The sequence below is a fragment of the Pristiophorus japonicus genome, chromosome 14 (genome assembly GCF_044704955.1).
Source record: "Pristiophorus japonicus isolate sPriJap1 chromosome 14, sPriJap1.hap1, whole genome shotgun sequence".
In the NCBI taxonomy this organism is placed as follows: domain Eukaryota; kingdom Metazoa; phylum Chordata; class Chondrichthyes; family Pristiophoridae; genus Pristiophorus; species Pristiophorus japonicus.
This window is the reverse complement of record NC_091990.1, coordinates 92155201-92181087: the sequence shown is the minus strand read 5'-3', so window position 1 is coordinate 92181087 and position 25887 is coordinate 92155201. Positions and strand designations below refer to the sequence as shown.

The 25887-nt window shown below is 44.3% G+C and overlaps 1 protein-coding gene across 3 annotated transcripts in view; it reads right to left on the bottom strand.

Moving 5' to 3' along the window:
- The window catches only part of LOC139279980 (diacylglycerol kinase zeta-like), a 521188-nt gene that overhangs the window by 25986 nt on the left and 469315 nt on the right, over nucleotides 1–25887 (bottom strand). For all 3 annotated transcript variants that reach the window (XM_070899368.1, XM_070899369.1, XM_070899370.1), the window contains 2 exons: nucleotides 13148–13191; nucleotides 6524–6644 (listed from right to left, as the gene is read on the bottom strand). In XM_070899368.1, the coding sequence (XP_070755469.1) occupies nucleotides 6524–6644; nucleotides 13148–13191 (165 nt within the window). The remainder of the gene's footprint in view (nucleotides 1–6523; nucleotides 6645–13147; nucleotides 13192–25887) is intronic.

The following is a 25887-nucleotide window of genomic DNA, read 5'->3' as shown; positions in this document are numbered from 1 at the left end:
CAATCATTCCATATAGATAAAATTCTCCAGTCCTGGCAACATCCTTGTAAATCTCCTCTGTACCCTTTAGTGCAATCAGCTACGGCAACAAAAACAATGCCGTAGGAAAATCAATGCAGAGGCACTCAAACACCCTGTTAAGAAAGCCCTATTCAGCCAGTGCCTCACTGCCAATCTGGCGACCCTCAAAACCCTGAGATGCAGAGTGCCCACAGCGCCTGGTCTGCCCTCAAGGCCACCATAATCATCACCTGCGAAGAGACGCTCGGTCACTCGACCAGGAAACACCAAAATTGGTCCGACAAGAACGACCAGGAGTTAATTAGCCGCAAGCGCAAGGCATTTCTGAGCTTAAAACAGCAACCCAACACGATAGCAAGAAAGCAGCTCTACAGACGGCTGAAGGCTGAGGTCCAACAAAAACCTGCAACCTAAAAAAACAAATGGTGAGTGGAGAAAGCACAGGCGGATCCAGCAGTTAGCCGACAACCATGACGTGTGTGGATTCTTCAGTGCAATCAAGACCACCTATGGCCCAAGCACCCAAGGCCCTACCACACTGTAGGCCAAGAATGGAGAGATGCTCACCAAGGGCAGAGAGGTGGTCAGTGCCGGTTGGAAGGAGCATTTAGAAGATATCCTTAACCGAGACTCTGTCTTCGATGCGAGTGTCCTCAACTCCATCCTGCTGCATGCTACCCACCACCATCTCAGCACAACCCTAGACCGGCACGAGGTAGAAAAGGCCATCCGTCAGCTGAAGAATAACAAGGCAACAGGAGCAGATGGAATTCCTGCCGAAGCACTAAAGCATGGGGTGAAGCATGTTTGGCATGAATATAAGACCTCATTTCTCTTATCTGGAAGGAGCAGAGCATGTCAGGAGATCTCAGCGACACCCTAATCGTGACCATCTTCAAAAAAGGGGACGTCCGACTGTAGTAACTACAGAAGAATTTCCCTGCTGTTGGCCACAGGGAAAATCATTGCAAGAATCCTCAATCGTTTTCTTCCTGTGGCTGAAGAGCTCCTCCAGAGTCGCAATGTGGATTCCGCCCACAAAGGAATACAATGGATATGATCTTCACCGCGCGACAACTACAAGAGAAGTGCAGGGAATAGCACCAAACCTTGTCATGTCCTTCTTTGACCTCACAAAGGCCTTTGAAACTGTCAGCCGTGAGGGACTATGGAGCGTCCTCCTCAGTTTCGGCTGCCCTCAAAAGCCTGCTCCACGACGACATGCAAGCCGTGACCCTTAACAATGGATCAATCACAGACACAATCCACGTCCGGACTGGGGTCAAGCAGGGTTGCATCATCGCACCAATGCTCCTTTCGATCTTCCTTCCTGCAATACTACATCTCAACCTTAGCAAGCTCCCCGCCGGAGTGGGGCTAAATTATAGAACAGATCGGAATCTGTTCAACCTCCGTCGCCATCAGGCCAGATCCAAGGTCGTCCCATCCTCGGTCATTGAACTACAGTACGCAGACGACGCTTGCGTCTGCGCACACTTGGAGGCCGAACTCCAAGCCATCGTCAACACCTTAACCGAGGCGCACGAGAGCATGGGCTTTCGCTAAACATCCGTAAGACAAAGGTCCTCTTCCAACCTGATCCAGCCACACAGCACTGCCCCCGATTATCAAAATCCACGACGAGACCTTGGACAACGTGGACCATTTTCCATACAGCAGGAGCCTACTGTCAGCAAGAGCAGACATTGACGAAGAGGTCCAACACCGCCTTCGGTCATTTGAGGAAGTGAGTGTTTGAAGACCAGGACCTCAAATCCGGCATCAAGCTCATGATCTACAGGTCAGTAGTGATACCCACCCTCCTATATGGCTGAGATGTGGACTATATACAGCAGACACCTCAAAGCGCTGGAGAAGTATCACCAGCGCTGCCTCCGCAAGATCCTGCAAATCCACTGGGAGGATAGACGCACCAACGTCAGTGTTCTTGCTCAGGCCAACATCCCCAGCATCGAATCATTGACCACGCTTGATCAGCTCCGTTGGGCTGGCCACATCATCCGCATGCCCGACACGAAACTCCCAAAGCAACGTGGAGCTTCGAGAGGGCGAGCAAGCCCCAGGTCAGCAGAAGAAATGCTTCAAGGACACCCTCAAAGCCTCCTTGACAAAGTGCAACATCCCTACCGACTCCTGGGAATCCCTGACCCACGACCGCCCAAAGTGGAGGAAGAGCACCCGGGAGGGCGCTGAGCACCTCGAGTCCCATCGCCGAGAACAAGCAGAAACCAAGCGTAGACAGCGGAAGGAGCGTGCGTCAACCCAGGCTCCCCGACCACCCTTTCCTTCAACCATTGTCTGCCCCACTTGTGACAGAGTCCCACATTGGACCCCTCAGTCACTAGAGAACTCACTTTTAAAGTGGAAGCAAGTCATCCTCGACTCTGAGGGACTGCCTATGATGACGATGATGATGAATGCAATCACATCTTTCCTGTAATGTGTTCAAAATCCTGGAACTCCCTCCCCAACAGCATTGCGGGAGTATCTTCACCACAGACTGTAAAGGTTCAAGAAGGTGGCTCACCACCAACTTCTCAAGGGCAATAAATGCTGGCCTTGCCAGCGATGCTCACATCCCATGAAGGAATAAAAAGAAAGAACTGCACTTAGTACTCTAGCTGTGGCCTAAGAACATAAGAAATAGGAGCATGAGTAGACCATTTGGCCCCTCGAGCCTGCTCCGCCATTTAATAAGATCATGGTTGATCTGATCATGGACTCAGCCCCATTTCCCTGCTTGCTCCCCATAACCCTTCACTTCCTTATCGTTCAAAAATCTGTCTATCTCCACCTTAAATATATTCAATGACCCAGCCTCCACAGCTCTCTAGGGCAGAGAATTCAATAGACATATGACCCTGTGAGAGAAGAAATTCCTCCTCATCTCAGTACTAAATGGGCGACCAGTTATTCTGAAACTATGCCCCCTAGTCCTAGATTCCCCCACGAGGGGAACCATCCTCTCTGCATCTAGCTTCTTGAGCCCCCTCATTATCTTATATGTTTCAATAAGATCACCTCTCTTTCTTCTAAACTCCAATGAGTATAGGCCCAACCTACTCAACCTATCTTCATAAGTCAACCCCTTCATCTCCGGAACCATCTCTGAACTGCCTCCAATGCAAATATATCTCTCCTTAAATAAGGAGATCAAAACTGTACGCAGTACTCTAGGTGTGGTCTCACTAATACCCTGTACAGTTGTAGCAGGATTTCTCTGCTTTTATACTCCATCCCCCTTGCAATAAAGGCTAACATTCCATTTGCCTTCCTGATTATTTGCTGTACCTGCATACTAACTTTTTGTGTTTCATGTTCCAGGAACCCCAGATCCCTCTGTACTGCAGCATTTTGTAATCTCTCTCTATTTAAATTATAATTTGCTTTTTTATTTTTCCTGCCAAAATGAATAACCTCACGCTTTCCCACATTATACTCCATCTGCCAAATGTTTGCTCACTCACTTAGCCTGTCTATATCCCTTTGCATATTCTTTGTGTCCTCCTCACAACTTGCTTTCCCACCCATCTTTGTATCATCAGCAAACTTGGCTACATTACACTCGGTCCATTCATCCAAGTTATTAATATAGATTGTAAATAGTTGAGGTCCCTGCACCGATCCCTGTGGCACCCCACTAATTACTGTTTGCCAACTGGAAAATGATTCATTTATCCCGACTCTCTGATTTCAGTTAGTTAACCAATCCTCTATCCGTGCTAATATATACCCCCAACTCCGTGAGCTCTTGTGCAGTAACCTTTTATCGAATGCCTTCTGGAAATTCAAATACACCACATCCACTGGTTCCCCTTATCCACCCTGCCCGTTACATCCTCAAAAAACTCCAGCAAATTTGTCAAACATGATTTCCCCTTCAAAAAACCATGCTGACTCTGCTTGACTTTCCAAATGTTCTGCTACTGCTTCCTTAATAATGGACTCCAGCAATTTTCCAATGACAGATGTTAGGCAACTGTCTATAGTTTCTTGCTTTCTGTCTGCCTCCTTTCTTGAATAGGGGCGTTACATTTGTGGTTGTCCAATCTGCTGGGATCTCTCCAGACTCCAGGGAATTTTGTAGATTGCAACCAATGCAATCTCTGCAGCCACTTCTTTTAAGACCCTAGGATGCAGGCCATCAGGTCCAGGGTACTTATCCAACCTTTAGTCCCATTATTTTACTGAGCACTTTTTCTTTAGTGATAGTGATTACGTTTTAAGTTCCCCCCTCCCTATAGCCCCTTGATTATCTATTATTGGGATGTTTTTAGTGTCTTCTACCATGAAGACCGATATAAAATATTTGTTCAACGTCTCTGCCATTTCCCTGTTCCTCATTATTAATTCCCCAGTCTCATCCTGTAGGGGACCAATATTTACTTTAGCTACCTCTTTGTTTTTATATACCTATAGAATCTCTTACTATCTGTTTTTGTATTTCTTGCTAGTTTACTCTCATAATTCATCTTCTCTCTCTTGGTTATTTTTTTTAGTCGTTCGTTGCTGGTTTTTAAAAAATTCCCAATCCTCTGGCTCCCACTAATCTTGGCCACATTGTATGCCATTGTTTTCAATTTGATACCATCCTTTACTTCCTTAGTTAGCCACGGATGGTTCTCCCTTCTCTTAAAATCTTTCCTTCTCACTGGAATATATTTTTGTTGAGAGTTATGAAATATCTCGTTAAATGTCTGTCACTGCTTACTGTCTTACACTTTAATCTATTTTCCCAGTCCACTTTAGCTAACTGTGCCTTCATACAGAGTAATCACCTTTATTTAAGATCAGGACACTGGTTTGAGACCCAAATTACTTGCCCTCCAACTGAATTTGAAATTCAACCATGTTATGATCACTCTTTCTGAGAGGATCCTTTGCTATGAGATCATTTACTAATCCTGTCTCATTACACAGTACCAGATCTAAGATAGGCCACTTCCTGGTTGGTTCCACAATGTACTGCTTAAGGAAACTATCCCGAATACACTCTATGAACTCTTCTTCAAGGCTACCATGGCCAATTTGATTATCAAATCAATATGAAGATTAAAATTGCCCATGATTATTGCCATATTTTTCTTACAAGCCTTCATTATTTCTTGATCAATACTGTCCAACAGTGTAGCTACTGTTAGGGGGCATTTAGACTGCCCACCAGTGACTTCTTCCCCTTATTATTTCTTATCTCCACCCAAACTAATTTTACGTCTTAATCTTCTGAGCCAATATAATTTCTCACTGCTGCACTGATCCCATCCTTTATTAACATTTATTCTGTCTATCCTTCTGAATTGTCAAATACCCCTGAATATTCAGTTCCCAGCCTTAGTCACCTTGCAACCATGTCTCTGTCATGGCTATCAGATCATACTCATTTATATCTATTTGTGCTGTCAACTCATCTATCTTGTTACGAATGCCGTGTGCATTCAGATAAAGAGCTTTTAATGTTGTCTTTTTACCATTTTCCCCTGCTTTGACCCCACTTTCGAATGCACTCTTATTTTTATGCATTACGTCCCTTCCTGTCATGCTCTGACTATCATTTCCTCCATCGCTACCCTGCTCTATTGCCTTCTCCTTTCTCTTTGTCTTTGACTAACTAGTGTTTTACGCAGTTCTAGTATAACCTCCCTGCTCTTATATTCTGCGCCTCGGCTAATAAAGGAAAGTATCCTGTATGCCTTCTTAACCACCTTATCAATCTGTCCTGCTACCTTCAGGGATCAATGGATATGCACTCCAATGTCCCTCTGTTCCTCTGCACTTCTCAGTGTCCTACCATTAACTATGTATTCTCTTGCCTTGTTAGCCCTCCCAAATGCATTACCTCACACTTCTCCAGACTGAATTCTATATGCCACTTATCTGCCCACCTAACCAGTCCATTGATATCTTCCTGCAGTCTACAGCTTTCCTCCTTACTATATGAGTCATTTGAAACATGACATATGGTAAGTGTAGTATGTTTGCGAGGAACGGGTTCCTAAAGCTCTCAACCATTAAGGTTTTCCTTGGCTCATGTCTGGGTCTGTTGTCGACTAATTGATAGAGATTGATTGCTCTGATTAGTCAACAACTCCATTATCATTGTATCACATGACTGCCAGGACAGTAGAAGGCGAACTAGATGGACCTTGGTCTTTTTGCGTGTAGCAGTTCCTATGTTCACTTGTTTTTCATGATGCATGGTTCCCAAGTGCATTGTGAAGCTGACGGGTGCCAAATGAACCTGCCATGTGATTAAGGAAAGAATCAAACGTGTTTAATATAAGCTTATGATGATCTGACTCCAATAACTAAAATAAATCAGCTGATGGTGAGAAGATGACATTCACAATTTGCCACAGTGGTGGTGGGAGCGTTTTGCAAAGTGAAATTTCGATAGGAAGGTGGGTCACTTTGCAATTGAGAGGTACGTGGCAAAAGAGATGTTAACAGTCAGCGTTGCCTTGCAGTTGGTCAGCCCCCTTACCATTGTCGAGGATGTACTTCACAATCTCTTTGCTTCCCACATTGACAGCGTGATACAGTAGGGTCCGGCCCGCAGAATCCCGCACCATTAGATCAGCGCGCGATTTCTGCAACTCCCGTAACTGCAAAAATAAAATATATACAGTGTGGGTCTGACGTTCTATGCAGTGCAAAGGGGGTTTAGTCCATTGGAACTAGGTGGACCTTTATACAATGGAATTTTATACAATAAGAGTGAAAGGAAAGGTGTTTAGTTCAGTGGCACTCTGCGCAGTCCATCTCGAGACCCCTTAGGATGTAGAGCTGCTGCCAGTCTCAATCTCTTCCATCCGCCACCTTTGGGTTTGTTCCTCTTCCAGCTGATGAGTTTCGAGGTTTTTTTCCCCCACAGTACATTACGAGGTTATACTGAACCTTCACCCCTTTCCTTTTCCACCACCAGTCATTTCAGTGCTTGGCACGATATTCCGCAGTCCTGGCATCTGAGTGAAAGGAGGTGCTTCTGATCCTCAAGCTAGCTCACGGACAGCTACTTTTGCTCTTTGTGACTATTTCTGCTCAACGCTTTCATCTGACCAGCTGACGCTGAGTAGCTTGCGAAGATATTTGAGGAGCTCTCAGCACTGTGCCCCACCCACGGAGCACATCTCCGGTAATTCCAGGCCTGCAGCCTACGATTTCCATCCATTAATTATAACAGTTGGAACATAGAAACATAGAAAATAGGTGCAGGAGCAGGCCATTCAGCCCTTCTAGCCTGCACCGCCATTCAATGATTTCATGGCTGAACATGAAACTTCAGTACCCCCTTCCTGCTTTCTCGCCATAACCCTTGATCCCCCGAGTAGTAAGGACTTCATCTAACTCCCTTTTGAATATATTTAGTGAACTGGCCTCAACTACTTTCTGTGGTAGAGAATTCCACAGGTTCACCACTCTCTGGGTGAAGAAGTTTCTCCTCATCTCAGTCCTAAATGGTTTACCCCTTATCCTCAGACTGTGACCCCTGGTTCTGGACTTCCCCAACATTGGGAACATTCTTCCTGCATCTAACCTGTCTAAACCCGTCAGAATTTTAAACGTTTCCATGAGGTCCTCTCTCATTCTTCTGAACTCCAGTGAATACAAGCCCAGTTGATCCAGTCTTTCTTGATAGGTCAGTCCCGCCATCCCGGGAATCAGTCTGGTGAATCTTCGCTGCACTCCCTCAATAGCAAGAATGTCCTTCCTCAAGTTAGGAGACCAAAACTGTACACAATACTCCAGGTGTGGCCTCACCAAGGCCCTGTACAACTGTAGCAACACCTCCCTGCCCCTGTATTCAAATCCCCTCGCTATGAAGGCCAACATGCCATTTGCTTTCTTAAACGCCTGCTGTACCTGCATGCTAACCTTCAATGACTGATGTACCATGACACCCAGGTCTCGTTGCACCTTCCCTTTTCCTAATCTGTCACCATTCAGATAATAGTCTGTCTCTCTGTTTTTACCACCAAAGTGGATAACCTCACATTTATCCACATTATACTTCATCTGCCATGCATTTGCCCACTCACCTAACCTATCCAAGTTACTCTGCAGCCTAATAGCATACTCCTCGCAGCTCACACTGCCACCCAACTTAGTGTCATCCGCAAATTTGGAGATACTGCATTTAATCCCCTCGTCTAAATCATTAATGTACAATGTAAACAGCTGGGGCCCCAGCACAGAACCTTGCGGCACCCCACAAGTCACTGCCTGCCATTCTGAAAAGTACCTGTTTACTCCTACTCTTTGCTTCCTGTCTGACATCAAGTTCTCAATCCACGTCAGCACACTACCCCCAATCCCATGTGCTTTAACTTTGCACATTAATCTCTTGTGTGGGACCTTGTCGAAAGCCTTCTGAAAGTCCAAATATACCACATCAACTGGTTCTCCTTTGTCCACTTTACTGGAAACATCCTCAAAAAATTCCAGAAGATTTGTCAAGCATGATTTCCCTTTCACAAATCCATGCTGACTTGGACCTATCATGTCACCATTTTCCAGATGCACTGCTATGACATCCTTAATAATTGATTCCATCATTTTACCCACTACTGAGGTTAGGCTGACCGGTCTATAATTCCCTGTTTTCTCTCTCCCTCCTTTTTTAAAAAGTGGGGTTACATTGGCTACCCTCCACTCCATAGGAACTGATCCAGAGTCAATGGAATGTTGGAAAATGACTGTCAATGCATCCGCTATTTCCAAGGCCACCTCCTTAAGTACTCTGGGATGCAGTCCATCAGGCCCTGGGGATTTATCGGCCTTCAATCCCATCAATTTCCCCAACACAATTTCCCGACTAATAAAGATTTCCCTCAGTTCCCCCTCCTTACTAGACCCTCTGACCCCTTTTATATCCGGAAGGTTATTTGTATCCTCCTTAGTGAATACCGAACCAAAGTACTTGTTCAATTGGTCTGCCATTTCTTTGTTCCCCGTTATGACTTCCCCTGATTCTGACTGCAGGGGACCTACGTTTGTCTTTACTAACCTTTTTCTCTTCACATACCTATAGAAACTTTTGCAATCCGCCTTAATGTTCCCTGCAAGCTTCTTCTCGTACTCCATTTTCCCTGCCCTAATCAAACCCTTTGTCCTCCTCTGCTGAGTTCTAAATTTCTCCCAGTCCCCAGGTTCGCTGCTATTTCTGGCCAATTTGTATGCCACTTCCTTGGCTTTAATACTATCCCTGATTTCCCTTGATAGCCACAGTTGAGCCACCTTCCCTTTTTTATTTTTACACCAGACAGGAATGTACAATTGTTGTAATTCATCCATGCGGTCTCTAAATGTCTGCCATTGCCCATCCACAGTCAACCCCCTAAGTATCATTCGCCAATCTATCCTAGCCAATTCACGCCTCATACCTTCAAAGTTACCCTTCTTTAAGTTCTGGACCATGGTCTCTGAATTAACTGTTTCATTCTCCATCCTAATGCAGAATTCCACCATATTATGGTCACTCTTCCCCAAGGGGCCTCGCACAATGAGATTGCTAATTAATCCTCTCTCATTACACAACACCCAGTCTAAGATGGCCTCCCCCCTAGTTGGTTCCTCGACATATTGGTCTAGAAAACCATCCCTTATGCACTCCAGGAAATCCTCCTCCACCGTATTGCTTCCAGTTTGGCTAGCCCAATCTATGTGCATATTAAAGTCACCCATTAGAACTGCTGCACCTTTATTGCATGCACCCCTAATTTCCTGTTTGATGCCCTCCCCAACATCCCTATTACTGTTTGGAGGTCTGTACACAACTCCTACTAATGTTTTTTGCCCTTTGGTGTTCTGCAGCTCTACCCATATAGATTCCACATCATCCAAGCTAATGTCTTTCCTAACTATTGCATTAATCTCCTCTTTAACCAGCAATGCTACCCCACCTCCTTTTCCTTTTATTCTATCCTTCCTGAATGTTGAGTTCCCAGCCCTGATCATCCTGGAGCCACGTCTCCGTAATCCCAATCACATCATATTTGTTAACATCTATTTGCACAATTAATTCATCCACCTTATTGTGGATACTCCTTGCATTAAGACACAAAGCCTTCAGGCTTATTTTTTTAACACCCTTTGTCCTTTTAGAATTTTGCCGTACAGTGGCCCTTTTTGTTCTTTGCCTTGGGTTTCTCTGCCCTCCACTTTTCCTCATCTCCTTTCTGTCTTTTGCTTTTGCCTCCTTTTTGTTTCCCTCTGTCTCCCTGCATTGGTTCCCATCCCCCTGCCATATTAGTTTAAATCCTCCCCAACAGCACTAGCAAACACTCCCCCTAGGACATTGGTTCCGGTCCTGCCCAGGTGCAGACCGTCCGGTTTGTACTGGTCCCACCTCCCCCAGAACCGGTCCCAATGCCCCCGGAATTTGAATCCTTCCCTGCTGCACCACTGCTCAAGCCACGTATTCATCTGCGCTATCCTGCGATTCCTACTCTGACTATCACGTGGCACTGGTAGCAATCCCGAGATTACTACTTTTGAGGTCCTACTTTTTAAATTTAGCTCCTAGCTCCTTAAATTCGTTTCGTAGGACCTCATCCCTTTTTTTACCTATGTCGTTGGTACCAATGTGCACCACGACAACTGGCTGTTCTCCCTCCCATTTCAGAATGTCGTGGACAATGCATCCAAGATGCACTGCCAGTGAGTGCTATTCCCCATTGAGGCCACCGTATTTGCTCAATCGCCCCTCTAATCTCAAAACTGTCAAGATTTTTCTCCTTTGCCATCCTCGTTGGCCGTATTACAGACTCTGCTGTTAGCACTATTGCCTCTTCCCCACTCAATCCCGATCCCTGACAACATAATCTGGGCTGATACTTCAGTGCGGTACTGAGGGAGGACTGTAAATTCGGCAAAACCATGCTTTAGATAAGGTATTAAACTAAGGTTTCGACAGCACGATTCAAAGAAGAGCAGGGGTGTTCAGCCAGTGCCCTGGCCAACATTCCTCTCTCAACCACCATCACCTAAACCCAGATTAGCTGGTTAATTCATCTTACTGCTGTTTGTGGAATCTTCCTCCCAACAAAATGGTCATTGCAGTTGCTACACTTCAATCAACCAAAGCATTTTTGGAGAGGTGATAAAGCACTTGTAGAAATGGAAGCCTATCTTTCGTTATAAAATAGAGATAGCCCAGTGAGAAATTTAACAGAGTGGGAAAAAATTATCGGAGGTGCCGTCTTTTGGATGAGATGTTAAACTGAGGTTCTGTCTGCTCTTTCAGGTGAAAGATCCCATGGCACTATTTCGAAGAGCAGGGGAGTTATCACCGGTGTCCTGGCCAATATTTATCCCTCAACCTACATAACAAAAACAGTTTATGTGGTCATTATCACATTGCTGTTTGTGGGAGTTGCTGTGTGCAAATTGGCTGCTGCGTTTCCCACATTACAACAACGGCTACACTCCAAAATAACTTAATTGGCTGTAAAACGCTTTGAGATGTCCGGTGGTCGTGAAAGGCGTCATATAAATACAAGTCTCTTTCTTTCTTTTCCTCGCAGCACTTGACTGCCTCTGAAACGATTACAGAGTTTTTGCCTCGGCTAGCTTCCCAAAAGACCATTCAGGTATGAAGTGTTTCACCAGTTTATATCCAGGCCCTCTAATTCTCTATTTGTGGTTTAACTTGAACTGCTCCAACTTAACCTTTTCTATTCCACACGAGTCCTTGTGCAAACTTCCCTCTAATTTGCCTCTTGTGTAAGTGCAAGTCTTTCCTTCCAAATGGGAACACCTTCCCTGATGGGTTTGCTAACTTGTTCAAGATACTTACAAAAGGCATCCCCCCAGACTTTGTTGTTTTAGTCTGTCATGCTTATAATCGTGAAAAGAAATGAGATTTTATTCGTGAAAAAAATACATTTTACACAGAAACGGGTTAGATGAAGCAGGATGGGAGGAGGCTCGGGTGGTGCATTAACTTGAATTCTATGTAGAAAAAAAAATCCTAGTAGCGTTTTCTTTTAAATGGCAGCATTAAAAGAAATCAGCGTTGAAGTACTTGTCACAATTTAGAGGAGAGAGTTTTTAAAGGACTGTATAAATAATGACGTTTATGTGATTATTATTTATGATATACAAATGAGAATATTTAAGAGTTGCTACTGCTATTTCCTGAGGTTGAGCTATTTCTCAGTCAGGGAATTATTCTGGAGCTTTCTTCTTAATGTTACTTGCTGTAATTCGCCCCCCTCGGGAGACTTAACAAACCAGGAATGTCCACGACAGTACAAACTGTGTCTGGTCTGCTGAAAGGTGGTGACTCTATGGGTCAAATTACTTTCTTGTCTCCTATACTTTGCTAAGAGAAATAATGATTTCTATTATATAACATTCTTGTTCACACAAAAAATTGTTTCCAAATATTACATCTGGAGGATAATAAATGAGAGAATTGGCCCAGACATTAGTTGCACTGGTTTTTTTTAGTAGCACAGGCAACTCAGAGGAATGTTGCAGATATCATCGTGCCGTAACAAAGCCAATTAATTGCTAGGTTAACTTAATCGCAGGAGTCAAACAGATGTTTTCACGTGAAGCCACAAAGAACTTTTGTTCGTAAAGAATGGTAGAACCTTGAAGTTCCATCTAAGTTTTCCGAATTGCAGTCTACCTCTGTAACCTCCTCCGGCTCTACAACTCTCCAAGTCGTCTGCGTTCCTCCAATTCTGGTCTCTTAATCGTCCCCAATTTCCTTTATCTCTCACAGCCGCCTAAGCTCTGGAATTCCCTCCCTAAACCTCTTCACTTCTCTCTCCTCCTTCAGGATGCTCCTTATAACAACGCTCTGTGACCAAGCTGTTCTAATGTCTCCTTATGTGGCTCGGTGTCAAGTTTAGTCTGATAATGCTCCTCTGAAGTGTACGTGAACATTTTAATATGTTAAAGGCGCTACATAAATTCAAGTTATTGTTGAATGTGATACAGATCAAGGCTACATAATCTGGACCTCAAGTAGTTGGTCTAGACCCATGGGACTGTGCCCATTATTGTTCTGATCAGTCATAACTTTAAGCTCATTAAATAGCAGTGATGCTTTGCGGTTATAAAATACAACAGGCTTTTTATCAAGGATGCGACTTACCCGCTGCAAGTCATTGTTCTTTACTGCGTGAAGAAGGTTCTCGTCTGCACAAAAAGAACAAATGCCATCACTTTAACAAGGGAACTCCTGAATACTGCAGCACAGAAAAATAAAACAAGTGTATCAAGCAGTTTACCCTTCGAAAACACGGGCCCCTGAAATTCTGCTGGGATTCTACTGATGATCTGCCGTAACCCCAGAAAAACAGTGGGAACGCCCATTTTCAGCCACTCTCACTGTCTGCTTGGGGGTTCTGCTGGCCTCCTACGGTGCTGTGGGGGGAAATCGGTCGAACACAGGCGGAATTTTAGGGCCCTCCGCTTTATTTGGCCCAATCATCCAGTTTTCTGAACTCCAAGTGCCTTATGCTACCTTTCAAATAGGCACATTTTCAAAGTCTTATCTGTGAATGTTATTGAAATACTAAATGACTTCTATTCATAGCATTCCAAATGTCTTGGTAGTATAACACTGCAGTAGTCCTCACAGTATATAGGGACTAAAAGTAAAAGTGAAACAGAAAGAGTGAAGGAGAAAAGGGAGGATGGTGGCAGAGTGAAGGAGAGAGAGGGCAAGTGGAAGAAAGGGGTCAGAGTGAAAAAGAGAAGGATCAGTTAAGGAAAGGGTTCGGGGAAGTTAAAGAGAGGGAGCAGAGTGAAAGAGAGAGGGGTCAGTGAGTGAAGGAAAGGGATCAGGGAAGTGAAAGCGAGGGGGCGAGTGAATGAAGAGGGGTCAGTGAATGAAGGAAAGGGGTCAGAGGCAGAGTGAAATAGAGAGGGGTCAGGAATTCAATGAATGAGTTAGAGAAAGAGACAGAGTGTGACAGAGAGAATTAGAGAGGGCAGAGTTTGAAGGAAAGGATCAGTGAGAATGTGAAACGGGGGGGGGGGGGGGGGGGGGGGGAGGAAAAAGCAATAGGGGAGACGGAGAAAAAAAAAAGACACCAGGAAATGGGGCAGGGGTCAATGGTATAGTGAGAAAAGGTCTATATTTTATACACATTGTGACCTAATGCTAAAGATGAAATGCAAAACAATGTGTAATTTATCATTGATCATTTAGTGTTGCATGCATTAAGATTTGTTACATCTTAGTAAAAGACTGCAGTTTTTCATTCTGTGTTGCAAAGCCATGTGATGACACTCGCAGCTACAATATCAGCAGTTAGTAAATGAGTGCTGCAATAGAAAATACAAACTCTAAGGGCAAAATAGAAAAGGATGTAGTAGCAACGGGCCCAATGCAGCCACATCTTGATCAACATCACTGAATACTTGTGGTTTTCAGTTGTGCAGACATCTCAAGATACAACGTACAAGAAGCAATCCAAACAATTGAAATTTGTGTGTAAAATTACAGCTCAGTGGTTGGCAACTAAATAGCTGGCAATTTGCTGTTAACCGAGGAGACATTTAGATGCAACAAACGACACCTGTGAAACTCAGTGAACCAAATCCACACAGTTTAAAAATGACTTCAAAGCAGGGCACGAGCCAAAATAAACAAACCTGGAAATAAGACCGTTCTCCCTACCCTGGCTTTCTTTGGGCTGCTTTTCAAAACTTATCGAAATTCTCCATTTGGAGAAGTTGCAGACGGGACATATTTTTTGGGGGGGATTGGGGGGGGCGGGGGGAGATATTAACAGAAAAGAGATCTGTTCAGCTTAACCACTTGTGTACTAAAACTGAGTACCTGGTTATTAGTTGCCTCATGCCGTTTTGTGGGACCTTGCCGTTTGCGAATTTGCTGCTGTATTTTCTACATTACAACAATGACTACACTTCAAAAGTAAAGCACTTTGGGGCGCCCTGATATCGTGAAAGGCGCTATGTAAATGCAAGTGCTTTGGGTGGATGGCTCTCGGGAGAGCAAAGCTGCTCTATTCATTGGATGCCTCAGCACCGGTTTGCTGTATTCCGGCGGCCTGCTTCAAGAAAAGTGTGCCTTGCAAGTTTGGCACGTTTAATGAGTGTGAACAAAAGGTTGTTAACAATGGTACAAGTTGCCAAAGCTCTCTGGGCAGATTTTCATAAGAACATAGAATTAGGTGCAGGAGTAGGCCATGCGGCCCTTCAAGCCTGCTCCTTTATTCAATAAAATCAACCACAACTACACTTTCCCGCCCAATCTCCATATCCCTTGATTCCCCTAGAGTCCAAAAAATCTATCGATCTCAGCCTTGAATATATTCAGAGACTCAGCATCCACAGCCCTCTGGGGCGGAGAATTCCAAAGATTCACAACCCTCTGAGTGAAGAAATTTCTCCTTATCTCAGTTTTAAATGGCCAACCCCTTATCCTGAGACTATGTCCCCTAGTTCGAGGTGGCAAAATACGGTAACCGAGGCGAGGAGGGACTTTCTGCGCCCAGCACAGAAGTCACGCCTGGCAGCGAAATTGGGTTTACCGCCCGAGAGAAATGGAGCACAATGACCCGTGCTCCACTTCCTCTTGGGGATGGGACTGGGCCGCTAATCGTGGGAATTTTCCAATGCTATGTAGAGCGCTGGTGGGAGCACAGGTCCATCGCCTTCTGTTAAAGGGAGGGAATGCTGCCGACTCTGCATTGGGGAGAAGGGGCCACCACTTCACTTCTGGGGAGCGGGGTGCTGTGGTAGCAGTCTGGCACAGAAGCGGAGTGCCGAGCTGCAACATCAAGGCACGGAACCCGTGAATTGGAAAAGGCAAGTCCGCGATCGGTAAGTTGGCCTTTTTTAATTTAAGTGTTCGCCACACCTCCCCTCGAGTGAAGCCCGGTTCGCAACCTGCTACCGAATTTTCGCTCTGGGGCCAGCGCAGCGGCCCGGAGTGCTACCGGCAGGAGCGGGACGCTACCGGTTTGCGCCTCCGCTAACTCCAATGGAATTTCACGGCAGGCGGTAGCAGCCCCACACGTGTAGTTATTTGCGCCCCGTTAGTACCCAATGGGAGGCGCAAACCACGCAAACTTCTCCTCCCTAGACTCTTCAGCCAGGGGAAATAACCTCTCTGCATCTACCCTGTCAATCCCCCTCAAAATCTTACATGTTTCAATGAGATCACCTCGTATTCTTCTAAACTCGAGACTATAAGCCCAATCTATTCAATCCGTCCTCATAGGCAACTCTCTCATTCCAGGGATCAATCTAGTGAACCTTTGTTGCACTGCCTCTGAGGCATGTTTGTTCTTTCTCAGATAAGGAGACCAAAACTGTGCACAATACTCCAGATGTGGTTTCATCAATGCCGTGTAATTGTTTTAAAACTTCCTTACTCTTGTACAGAGCGCCGACCTCCCGGACCTGTGAGGAAACAACACCGGCGGCAGCAGTTAAAGCAGCGAGCAGCCAGCCACCGCAGGGAGCAGCGCGAGCAGGTAAGAGAGGGCGACAAAGGAGAACAGGGCGACTACATTCAACGTCACAGGAAAGCAGGGAAGTAATTGGTTGGAGAGTTTTTCTCTCTATTCTTGCTTAATTTAAAGGGCTGTAAATTAGGGGCTGGGATCGAAAAATAAATGTAATTAATTAAATACTTTATAGATGGCAGGGCAGGCAATGTGTCACTGCTGCAAAATGCAGAAGCTGGTGGACACCATTGAGGTCCACGGCGACCACATCTGCAGCAAGTGTGTGCAGCTCGAGGAATTTTGGCTCCTCGTTGATGAGCTAGAATCCGAGCTGCAGACACTACGACACATCAGGAAGGGGGAAGAGTTCCTGGACGCCGCGATTCAGGAGCTAGTCACACCAATTAGATTAATTAATTCAAATTTGATCCGTGGTCAGGGACAGGAAGGTGTGACTATGAGTGAGGAAGATATAGGGACCCAGGATGTAGTGATGGAGGAGCCTCAGCCCTTGCTCTTGTCCAACAGGTTCGAGGTTCTTGCTCCCTGTGTGGACGGGAGCAGGGACTGCAGGGAGGATGAGCAAACTGACCACAGCACCGTGGTACAGGAGGCCATTCAAGTGGGGGGATTAAAAAGAAACATTGTGTGGTAGGGGACAGTATCATTAGGGGGATAGATACTGTTCTCTGCAGCTGAGAGCGTGAGTCCCGAAGGCTGTGTTGCCTGCCCAGTGCCAGGGTTAAGGACATCTCCTCTGGGCTGGAGAGCAACTTGGAGTGGGAGGGGGAATTCGTGTCCATGTGGGTACCAACGACATAGGTAGGACAAACAAAGAAGTTCTGCTGAGAGACTATGAGCAGCTAGGGGTCAAATTAAAAAGTAGAACCACAAAGGTAATAATCTCTGGATTACTACCTGAGCTACGAGCAAATTAGCATAGGGTAAATAAGATCAGAGAGATCAATGTGGCTCAAAGACTGGTGTGGGAGAAATGGGTTTTGGTTTGTGGGACAATGGCACCAGTACTGGGGTAAGAGGGAGCTGTTTCGTTCAGATGGGCTCCACTGAGACCGTGCTGAGTCTAGGGTCCTGGCGAATCAAATAACTGGGCCTGTAGAGGGGGCTTTAATCTAATTAATGAGGGGGGAGGGTTCAGGTGAGAGAAAATGTTAAACGTCAAAGAATAAGGAGAAGGGTAGCACTGGGGGAAATGCAAACCAGAGCGTGACAGGAAGGGACAGAATGTATAAACATAAAAGTAAATCAGAAAGTGGGGTCAAAGCAGGAAAAAATGGTTAAAAAAAACAAATTTAAAAGCTCTTTATCTGAATGCACGCAGCATTCGTAACAAAATAGATGAGTTGCCGGCACAAATAGATACAAATGGGTATGATCTGATAGCCGTTACAGAGACGTGGTTGTAAGGTGACCAAGGCTAGAAATTAAATATTAACGGGTAGTTGACAATTTGGAAGGACAGACAGAAAGGAAAAGGAGGTGTGGTAGCACTGTTAATAAAGGATGAGATCAGTGCGTTAGTGAGAAACGATATTGGTTCAGAAGATCAAGATGTTGAATCAGTTTGGGTGGAGATAAGGAAATAATAAGGGGAAAAAGTCACTGGTGGGTGTAGTCTATAGGCCCACTAACAGTAGCTACACTGTTGCACGGAGTATAAATCAAGAAATAATGGAGGCTTGTAAAAAAGGAACGGCAATAATCATGGGCGATTTTAACCTTCATATTGATTGGACAAAGCAAATTGGCCAGGGTAGCCTTGAGGAAAAGTTCATAGAGTGTATCCAGGATAGTTTCCTTGAAGAGTATGTTGTGGAACTAACAAGCTGGCAGGCTCTCTCAGATATGGTACTGTGTAATGAGACAGGATTAATAAACAATCTTCTAGTAAAGGATTCTCTAAGAATGAGTGACCATAACATGGTTGAATTTCAAATTCTGTTGGAGGGTGAGAAAGTTGGGCACAAACCTGTGTAAGCTTAAATAAAGGAGATTACAAAGGTATGAAGGCAAAGTTGGCTAAAGTGTATTGGGAAAATAGATTAATGTGTGGGACGGTTGATGAGCAGTGGCAGACATTTAAGGAGATATTTCATAACTCGCAAAAATTTATCCCAGTGAGAATGAAAGATTGTAAGAGAAGGGATAACCATCCGTGGTTAACTAAGGAAATAAGGGATGGTATAAATTGAAAACAAGGGCATACAATGTGGCCAAGACTAGTGGGAGGCCAGAGGATTGGGAAACTTTTAAAAGCCAGCAAAGAACTAAAAAAATAACAGAGAGGGGGAAGATAGATGATGAAACTAGCATGAAATATAAAAAGATAGTAAGAGTTTCTACAGATACATAAAAAGGAAAAGAGTGGCTAAAGTAAATGTTGGTCCTCTCGAGGAAGAGACTAGGGAATTAATAATGGGGAACAGGGAAATGGCAGAGACGTTGAACAAATATTTTGTATCAGTCTTCAAGGTAGAAGACACTAAACACATCCCAATAGTGGATAAACAAGAGGCTATAGGGAGGGAGGAAATTAATACAATCACTAAAGAAGTCGTACTAGGTACAATAATGCGACTAAAGGTGGACAAGTCTGCTGGACCTGATGCCTTACATCCTAGGGTCTTAACAGTGGCTGCAGAGATAGTGGATGCATTGGTTGTAATCTACCAACATTTCCGAGATTCTGCAGAAGTCCAGCGGATTGGAAAACCGCAAATGTAATGCCCCTATTTAAAAAAGGAGGCAGACAGAAAGCAAGAAACTATAGACCAGTTAGACTAACATCTGTCGTTGGGAAAATGCTGGAGTCCATTATTAAGGAAGCAGTAGCAGGACATTTGGAAAAGCATAATTCAATCAAGCAGAGTCAGCATGGTTTTATGAAAGGGAAATCATGTTTAACAAATTTGCTGGAGTTCTTTGAGGATATAATGAGCAGGGTGGATAAGGGGGAGCCAGTGGATGTGGTGTATTTGAATTTCCAGAAGGCATTCGATAAGGTGCCACATAAAAGGTTACTGCTCAAGATAAAAGTTCACGGGGTTGGGGGTACTATATTAGCATAGATAGAAGATTGGCTAACAGATAGTCGGGATAAATGGGTCATTTTCCGTTTGGCAAACAGTAACTAGTGGGGTGCCACAGGGATCGGTGTAGGGGCCTCAAATATTTACAATCTATATTAACGACTTGGATGAAGGAACCAAGTATAATGTAGCCAAGTTTGCTGATGATACAAAGATTGTGAGGAGGACACAAAAAAATCTGCAAAACGATATAAACAGGCTAAGTGAGTGGGCAAAAATTTGGCAGATGGAGTATAATGTGGGAAAATGTGAGGTTATCTACTTTGGCAGAAAAGAAAAATCGAGCAGCAAGTTATTATTGAAATGGAGAAAAATTGCAAAGTGCTACAGTAGAGAGGGTCCTTGTGCATGAAACACAAAAAGCTAGTAAACAGGTACAGCAAGTAATCAGGAAGGCAAATGGAATGTTGGCCTTTATTGCAAGGGGATAGAGTATAAAAGCAGAGAAGTCCTGCTACAATTGTACAAGGTATTGATGAGGCCACACCTGGAGTACTGTGTACAGTTTTGGTCTGCGTATTTAAAGAAGGATATACTTGCATTGGAGGCTGTTCAGAGAAGGTTCATTAAGTTGATTCCAGAGATGAGGAGGTTAACTTAAGATAGGTTGAGTAGTTTCAGCCTATATTCATTGGAGTTCAGAAGAATGAGAGATGATCTTATCAAAACATATAAGATAATGAGGGGGCTCGACAAGGTGGATGCAGAGAGGATATTTCCACTTATGGTGGAAACTAAAACTAGGGGATATCGTCTCAGAAGAAGGAGCCACCCATTTAAAACTGAGATGAGGAGGATGTTCTTCTCTCAGAGGGTTGGAAATCTGTGGAATTCTCTGTCCCAGAGAGCTGTGGAGGCTGGGTCATTGAATACATTTAAGGCGGAGATAGACAGATTTTGGTCGATAAGGGAATAAAGTGTTATGGGGAGTGGGCAGGGAAGTGGAGTTGAGTCCATGATCAGATAAGCCACGATCTTATTAAATGATGGAGCAGGTTCGAGGGGCCAAATGACCTACACCTGCTCCTATTCTTATGTTCTTATGTACGCCTGTAGTACCCTGTTTTCTTTCTCCCTCCTTTCTTGAATAATGGGGTTACAGTTGCCACCTTCCAATCCACTGGGACCATTCGAGAATCTAGGGAATTTTAGAAGATCACAACCAATGCACTCTCTCTGCAGCCACTTATTTCAGAACCCTGGGATGTAGGCCATCAGGTTCAGGAGATTTATCGGTTTTAGTCCCATTAATTTCTCAAGTACTCTTTCTACTGATATTACTTGACATTCCTCACTTGTATTAGCTGCTTGGCTCCCCACTATTTTTGGTATGCTTTTTGTCTTCCACTGTGAAGACGGATACAAAATATGTGTTTCTCTTCCATTTCCTTATTCCCCATTATAATTTCACCCCTCTCAGCCTCTAAGGAACCAAAGCTTCCTTTTACAACTCTTTTCCTGTCTCAGTAGCCTATTAACATTTCATTTTGTAACTACTATACAGCCTGCCGCTGATGGTCTCTCATAGGTCGGGGCCGCCATGCAGCTCCAGGGCCGCCGCATACTACTCCTTTCATGGCCCCCATCTGCCGCTGATGGCCCCGACCTGTGAGAGACAATGATTGGAGCGTGGGCAGGTACAGCAGGAGCGGCGAGAGAGCAGCGAGAGATTCCAGGCGAGGCGTGAGATCGGGGGCTCAGAAGAGGCATGGGCCCAGGGGCAGCACGGGCCAGTCCACACTGCGATATGTGTACGCACTATGTCCGTGCAGCAAAGCTGGTCTCCAGTCATCTTGGTTAATCCTTGCCACTAGGCCAAGACCTAGCTCTGTCAAGCCCGTGTGGTGGCTGATGTGAAATGACCACCACACGTTAATAAAATCCACACACAGGCATCTTCCACGCTTCGAAATGCAGTCCGGGAACTGGAATATTAGGTCCTCCATTGGAATACCTGTGAACTCATCCCTTTTTGGTGTGGAAGCAAGTCATCCTTGATACGAGGAACTGCCTAAGAAGAAGGAGGAAGAAATATACAGCAAGGCACAGTACCAGAACAGTCAAGGATCTTCTCATGACCAGTATCTGACATATCTCTGTAAAAACATTGGTCATGGTGGAACATATGGAAACAGAAGTGCCCAGAGTCCATTCACCATGTCAGATTCAGCAAAGTCTGCTCAACATAGAATCTTCATCAGTAGAATCCATGAAAAGATTAGTTCATCTGGACTTCTGTCTCATCTTTCATCTCTCACTCAAATTAGGTCGAGTGACTCTCACGGGAAAATACAGTGTGGCTGACCCGCTGAGCTGCTGGCACAGGCCAGCTCAACCATCAGGGCTGAAAAGTGTCTGGGAACTGCTTACACCTGGCCGTTTCAGGATGTGAACACGAAATTCAATGCTGTGACCTATGGACTGAAGAATGCATGCAGTCCAGCACTTGGCTGGATGGAACACTGACTTCACACATGAATCTTTTGTGTTGTCCTTTTCTGTACTTTAGGTCAAATGGACATTTTTGTGTAGCTGTGAGTTAGCACAGTCAGCACCCTCAGAAGAGGAGACCAGAATTTTTGGATAAAATTCAATGTCACCAAAACACATCTCGTTAATGATCCGTAGATATGCAATTTTACGTTCCTTCGAGATCCACTTACTTAAATCTTCCTTACAGACATATAATAGACACAAGTATTATAATCCAACTGAACATTTTTTTCTTATCTGTTGGCACTGTTCTAACGTTGGTCTACTGTTTCAAATCTTTGAGATGAGCATATAAATAAATATCACAGATGTCATGGGATGAAGCCATACTCTGAAACCTATTGGTTACAAAGGAAGCCATTAACAATAGCGCCAGAAGCTATGAACTTGAAAGGGAAAAACTTCTAACAAAAAAATAAATACATAAAAAAGTGTACTCGAGGGTACAAGACGCTCGGGGTTTGGCTGATCAGATACTCCCCCTCCCTCTTGTGCTTCACTGCCAAGGCTATGACATTGATCAAACTCCTAAAGCACAGTACAGCTTTGTTACACATCTCTGTGAAACACTGAGATAGAAAATTTTTTACATGATAGTGTTCGTCCTCTGTTCATTTATGTACCTCTGTAAATTATACAGTTACATAACCCTGTAAAACAGTGTGATCCAATAATTTAATGCATAATTAATAGGTAAATGAAGTAAAATGGCTTTGATTAGCAGATCTGAATCTGAACAAGTCTATATCTGAGATTATTAAATTGCATCAATTCGCAATTATTGGGCTCAATTTTCCCGTTATTTGCGCCGTTTGTTTGCACCGCGCCACTTTTTTTGGCCTAAATTAAAATATCCAAGTTTCCCCAAAGATTGTGCACCAGTGTAACTCAGTTAGTTATGATTTTTTTAGCTTAGTTTTTTTTTAAATCTCATTCGGGGCGTAACCTGCCACCCGTGCCAATTCTGGCCATTTAAGCAAGTATGGCCAACTCCGATTTACTCCAATTTTTCTTAGGACAGCATATGTGACTGCTGTGGAAAAACCTTCTGGGCAGTTAGGAAAATCGGGGCAGGTAAGAAAATCAGCCCAGCAGATGTAGTTCCAGGCCCGGACAGCAGCAGCAGAGAGGGAGAGAGAGTGGCAGAGGAGAGAGGAGAGGTGGGGAGAGGCCTTTTAGCCAGGTTTAGGAACGGCAACCGGCACCAGCATGGGAGGGAAGCCTTTCGGCCAGAGTTAGAGGAGTGGCAACTGGCACTAGCATCGGGAGGGCCCTCCAGCCAGGGCTAATAGCGGGTACCGGCACCGGCATCGAGGGGCCCTCCGGCCAGGGCTAGTAGCAGGTATCGGGAGGGTGAGGCCCTCCGGCCAGGGCTAGTAGCAGGTATCGGGAGGGTGAGGCCCTCCGGCCAGGGCTAGTAGCGACAACGGGAAGGAGATGCAGCGGGGGAGAGGATATGAAGAATGAGATTCCACACTTGTAAAAGTAAATTTTCAGTATCAGAGAGGTCGTCAGTAATTAAAACTTATCACACCATTAAAAATTCACTTACACTTGAATGAACAAATGCTAACTTTAATTTTTCCTGGCATATTTAGTGGGTATCTCCTGGGTAAGTACCGCAACTTCACGCCTTCATGTGTTTTAATGATGAGTCTCTTAGCAAGATCGCGGTGCAGCGAAGCTTGTGGAGAAGCAGGGTAAATCGGGCAGCAACCTCCTGATTTCCACATTTAATTGTGCATGTGTGAATGTAGGAAGTTGCTGTCCAATTTGTTCCATAAAAACAGTGAGTGTTGATAGCTTCACTGTTATTTCTACTGAAAAATCTGGGCCATAATATGTCTCTTTTTGAAAACCCATAACTTAGATCTTTTGAGACCAAAGGCGGATTTTGTTTCTGTTTATTTGGGGAGCTAGTGGTTAATCTTTAATGAGTGGCATTTAATTTTCTCTCGTCTTGTTTGTGTGTGAAATATTTAACAGTTGTCACTTTTATTGTATGATAAATTCTAGCTGAGCCTTCCAGTGCCCTACAAGAACATTGTAATCAAGGCCACACCATTTTAAGAATAGAGACCCCAAACTCAAGGCCCAACACCAAATCTGTATTAGGGTGATATAATAGAGCTCCACCTAGTGGACTACTATGGTAATGCACTATAAGTCACGATGTATTGGAGCATTCCTGTAAAGTGTGTTTGTTAGTGATATCGTAAGAATATATCACATTGGCGATGAAGATACGATAATCGGATTCCCTGGCTGAAATTTTTGTTGGTGGATTATCCAGCCAAACAACAGAGACTCTGAGAGAATCTTTGTTTTGCAGCACAGCTAAAAATCCAAGGTAAATTTCAAGCACACTGTTGACATTGCCAGAGTCCAGATGGCCACGCCTATGGGAATAATAGAGCGGTTGGGTGAGTTTGATCACGACCGAGATGCATTCGGAGTGTATGTGGAGCGGCTAGAAATGTATTTCACTGCAAATAGTATCATCGAAGTCCCCGATGATGAAAACCATAACTGGATGGTTTTAGAAAGAAAATGGGCTATTGTCTTGGCTGAAGCAGGCCCCAAGGTGTATGAAACCCTGAAAAATAGATAGAAATTGGTTGGGATCACTGAAGCTGGATTGGAATGAGATTTTTCGTGTTGAAACGAGATTTGAATCAAAAGATGACGTCATCAAGAAGTATCCAAAGGTGTTCTGCAAAACAGGCAGTCTGATCCAAGGCTTCAAAGTGAGTGTCAGAGTGCACAGGGATGCTAGAGCAGTTTACTGGAAGCCACGTCCCATACCATATGCACTCAAGGATAAACTTGAGCAAGAACTTAAGACGAGAGAGTGGGGACATTATCTCGGAGGTAGAAGTGTTCTATTTTAAATACATTGATGAACTGCCAGTCATACCTGAAGAGATTGGTAGAGCAATCAAATGTGACCCAGTTATGTCAAAGGTGTATGATTACATAGCAAATCGCTAGCCAAACCAGGTATCAGAGAAAGATATTCATCCATACTTCGTTCGTAGGAATGAATTATCAGTGGATAAAGATTGTATCATGTGGGGTGCAAGAGTAGTTATTCCAAATAATTTTAGGTCCAAATTATTAGGAGATCTTCATGACTAGCACCTGGGAATGTGCTTGACCAAGAGTTTTGCATGCAGTTACTTATGGTGGCTAGGTCGAGATAAAGAAAAAGAGTACATCGTTAGTCAGTGTACAACATGTCAATCGGTAAGCAAGAAACCACCATCAGTACCATTACAGCTATGGAAATGGCCTCCCAGAGTGTGGCAAAGGTTACATATAGATTTTGCTGAGCAAGGAGGACAACAATTGTTCATTGTGATTGATAGCCATTTGAAGTGGGTAGAGATGTTGCAGATGCGGAAAATAACATGACAATTTGGAAAGATTGTTTTCTTCATATAGCCTCCCAGAAGAAATTGTGTCTGATAATGGGCTGCAATTTAGTTCAAAGGCATTTGCATAGTTCACAAGCAGAAATGGTGAAACATAACAAGGTTCCACCATACCACCCTGTTTCAAATGGTGCAGCAAAGCGCATCGTACAAATTGTAAAACGTGCCCTCATCAAGCAAATGCTGGATCCAAATCCAAAGAAACGGCAGTTGTCGTTGAACACAAACTGGCAAATTTTCTAATTACTTATCGTAATACTCCTCGTACAACTACTGGTAGAACACCAGCAGAGTTGTTTCTCAAACGACAGCCACGAACTAGGTTCTCGTTGTTAAAGCCAAACCTGGCACAGTCAATAGAAGAGAAACAAT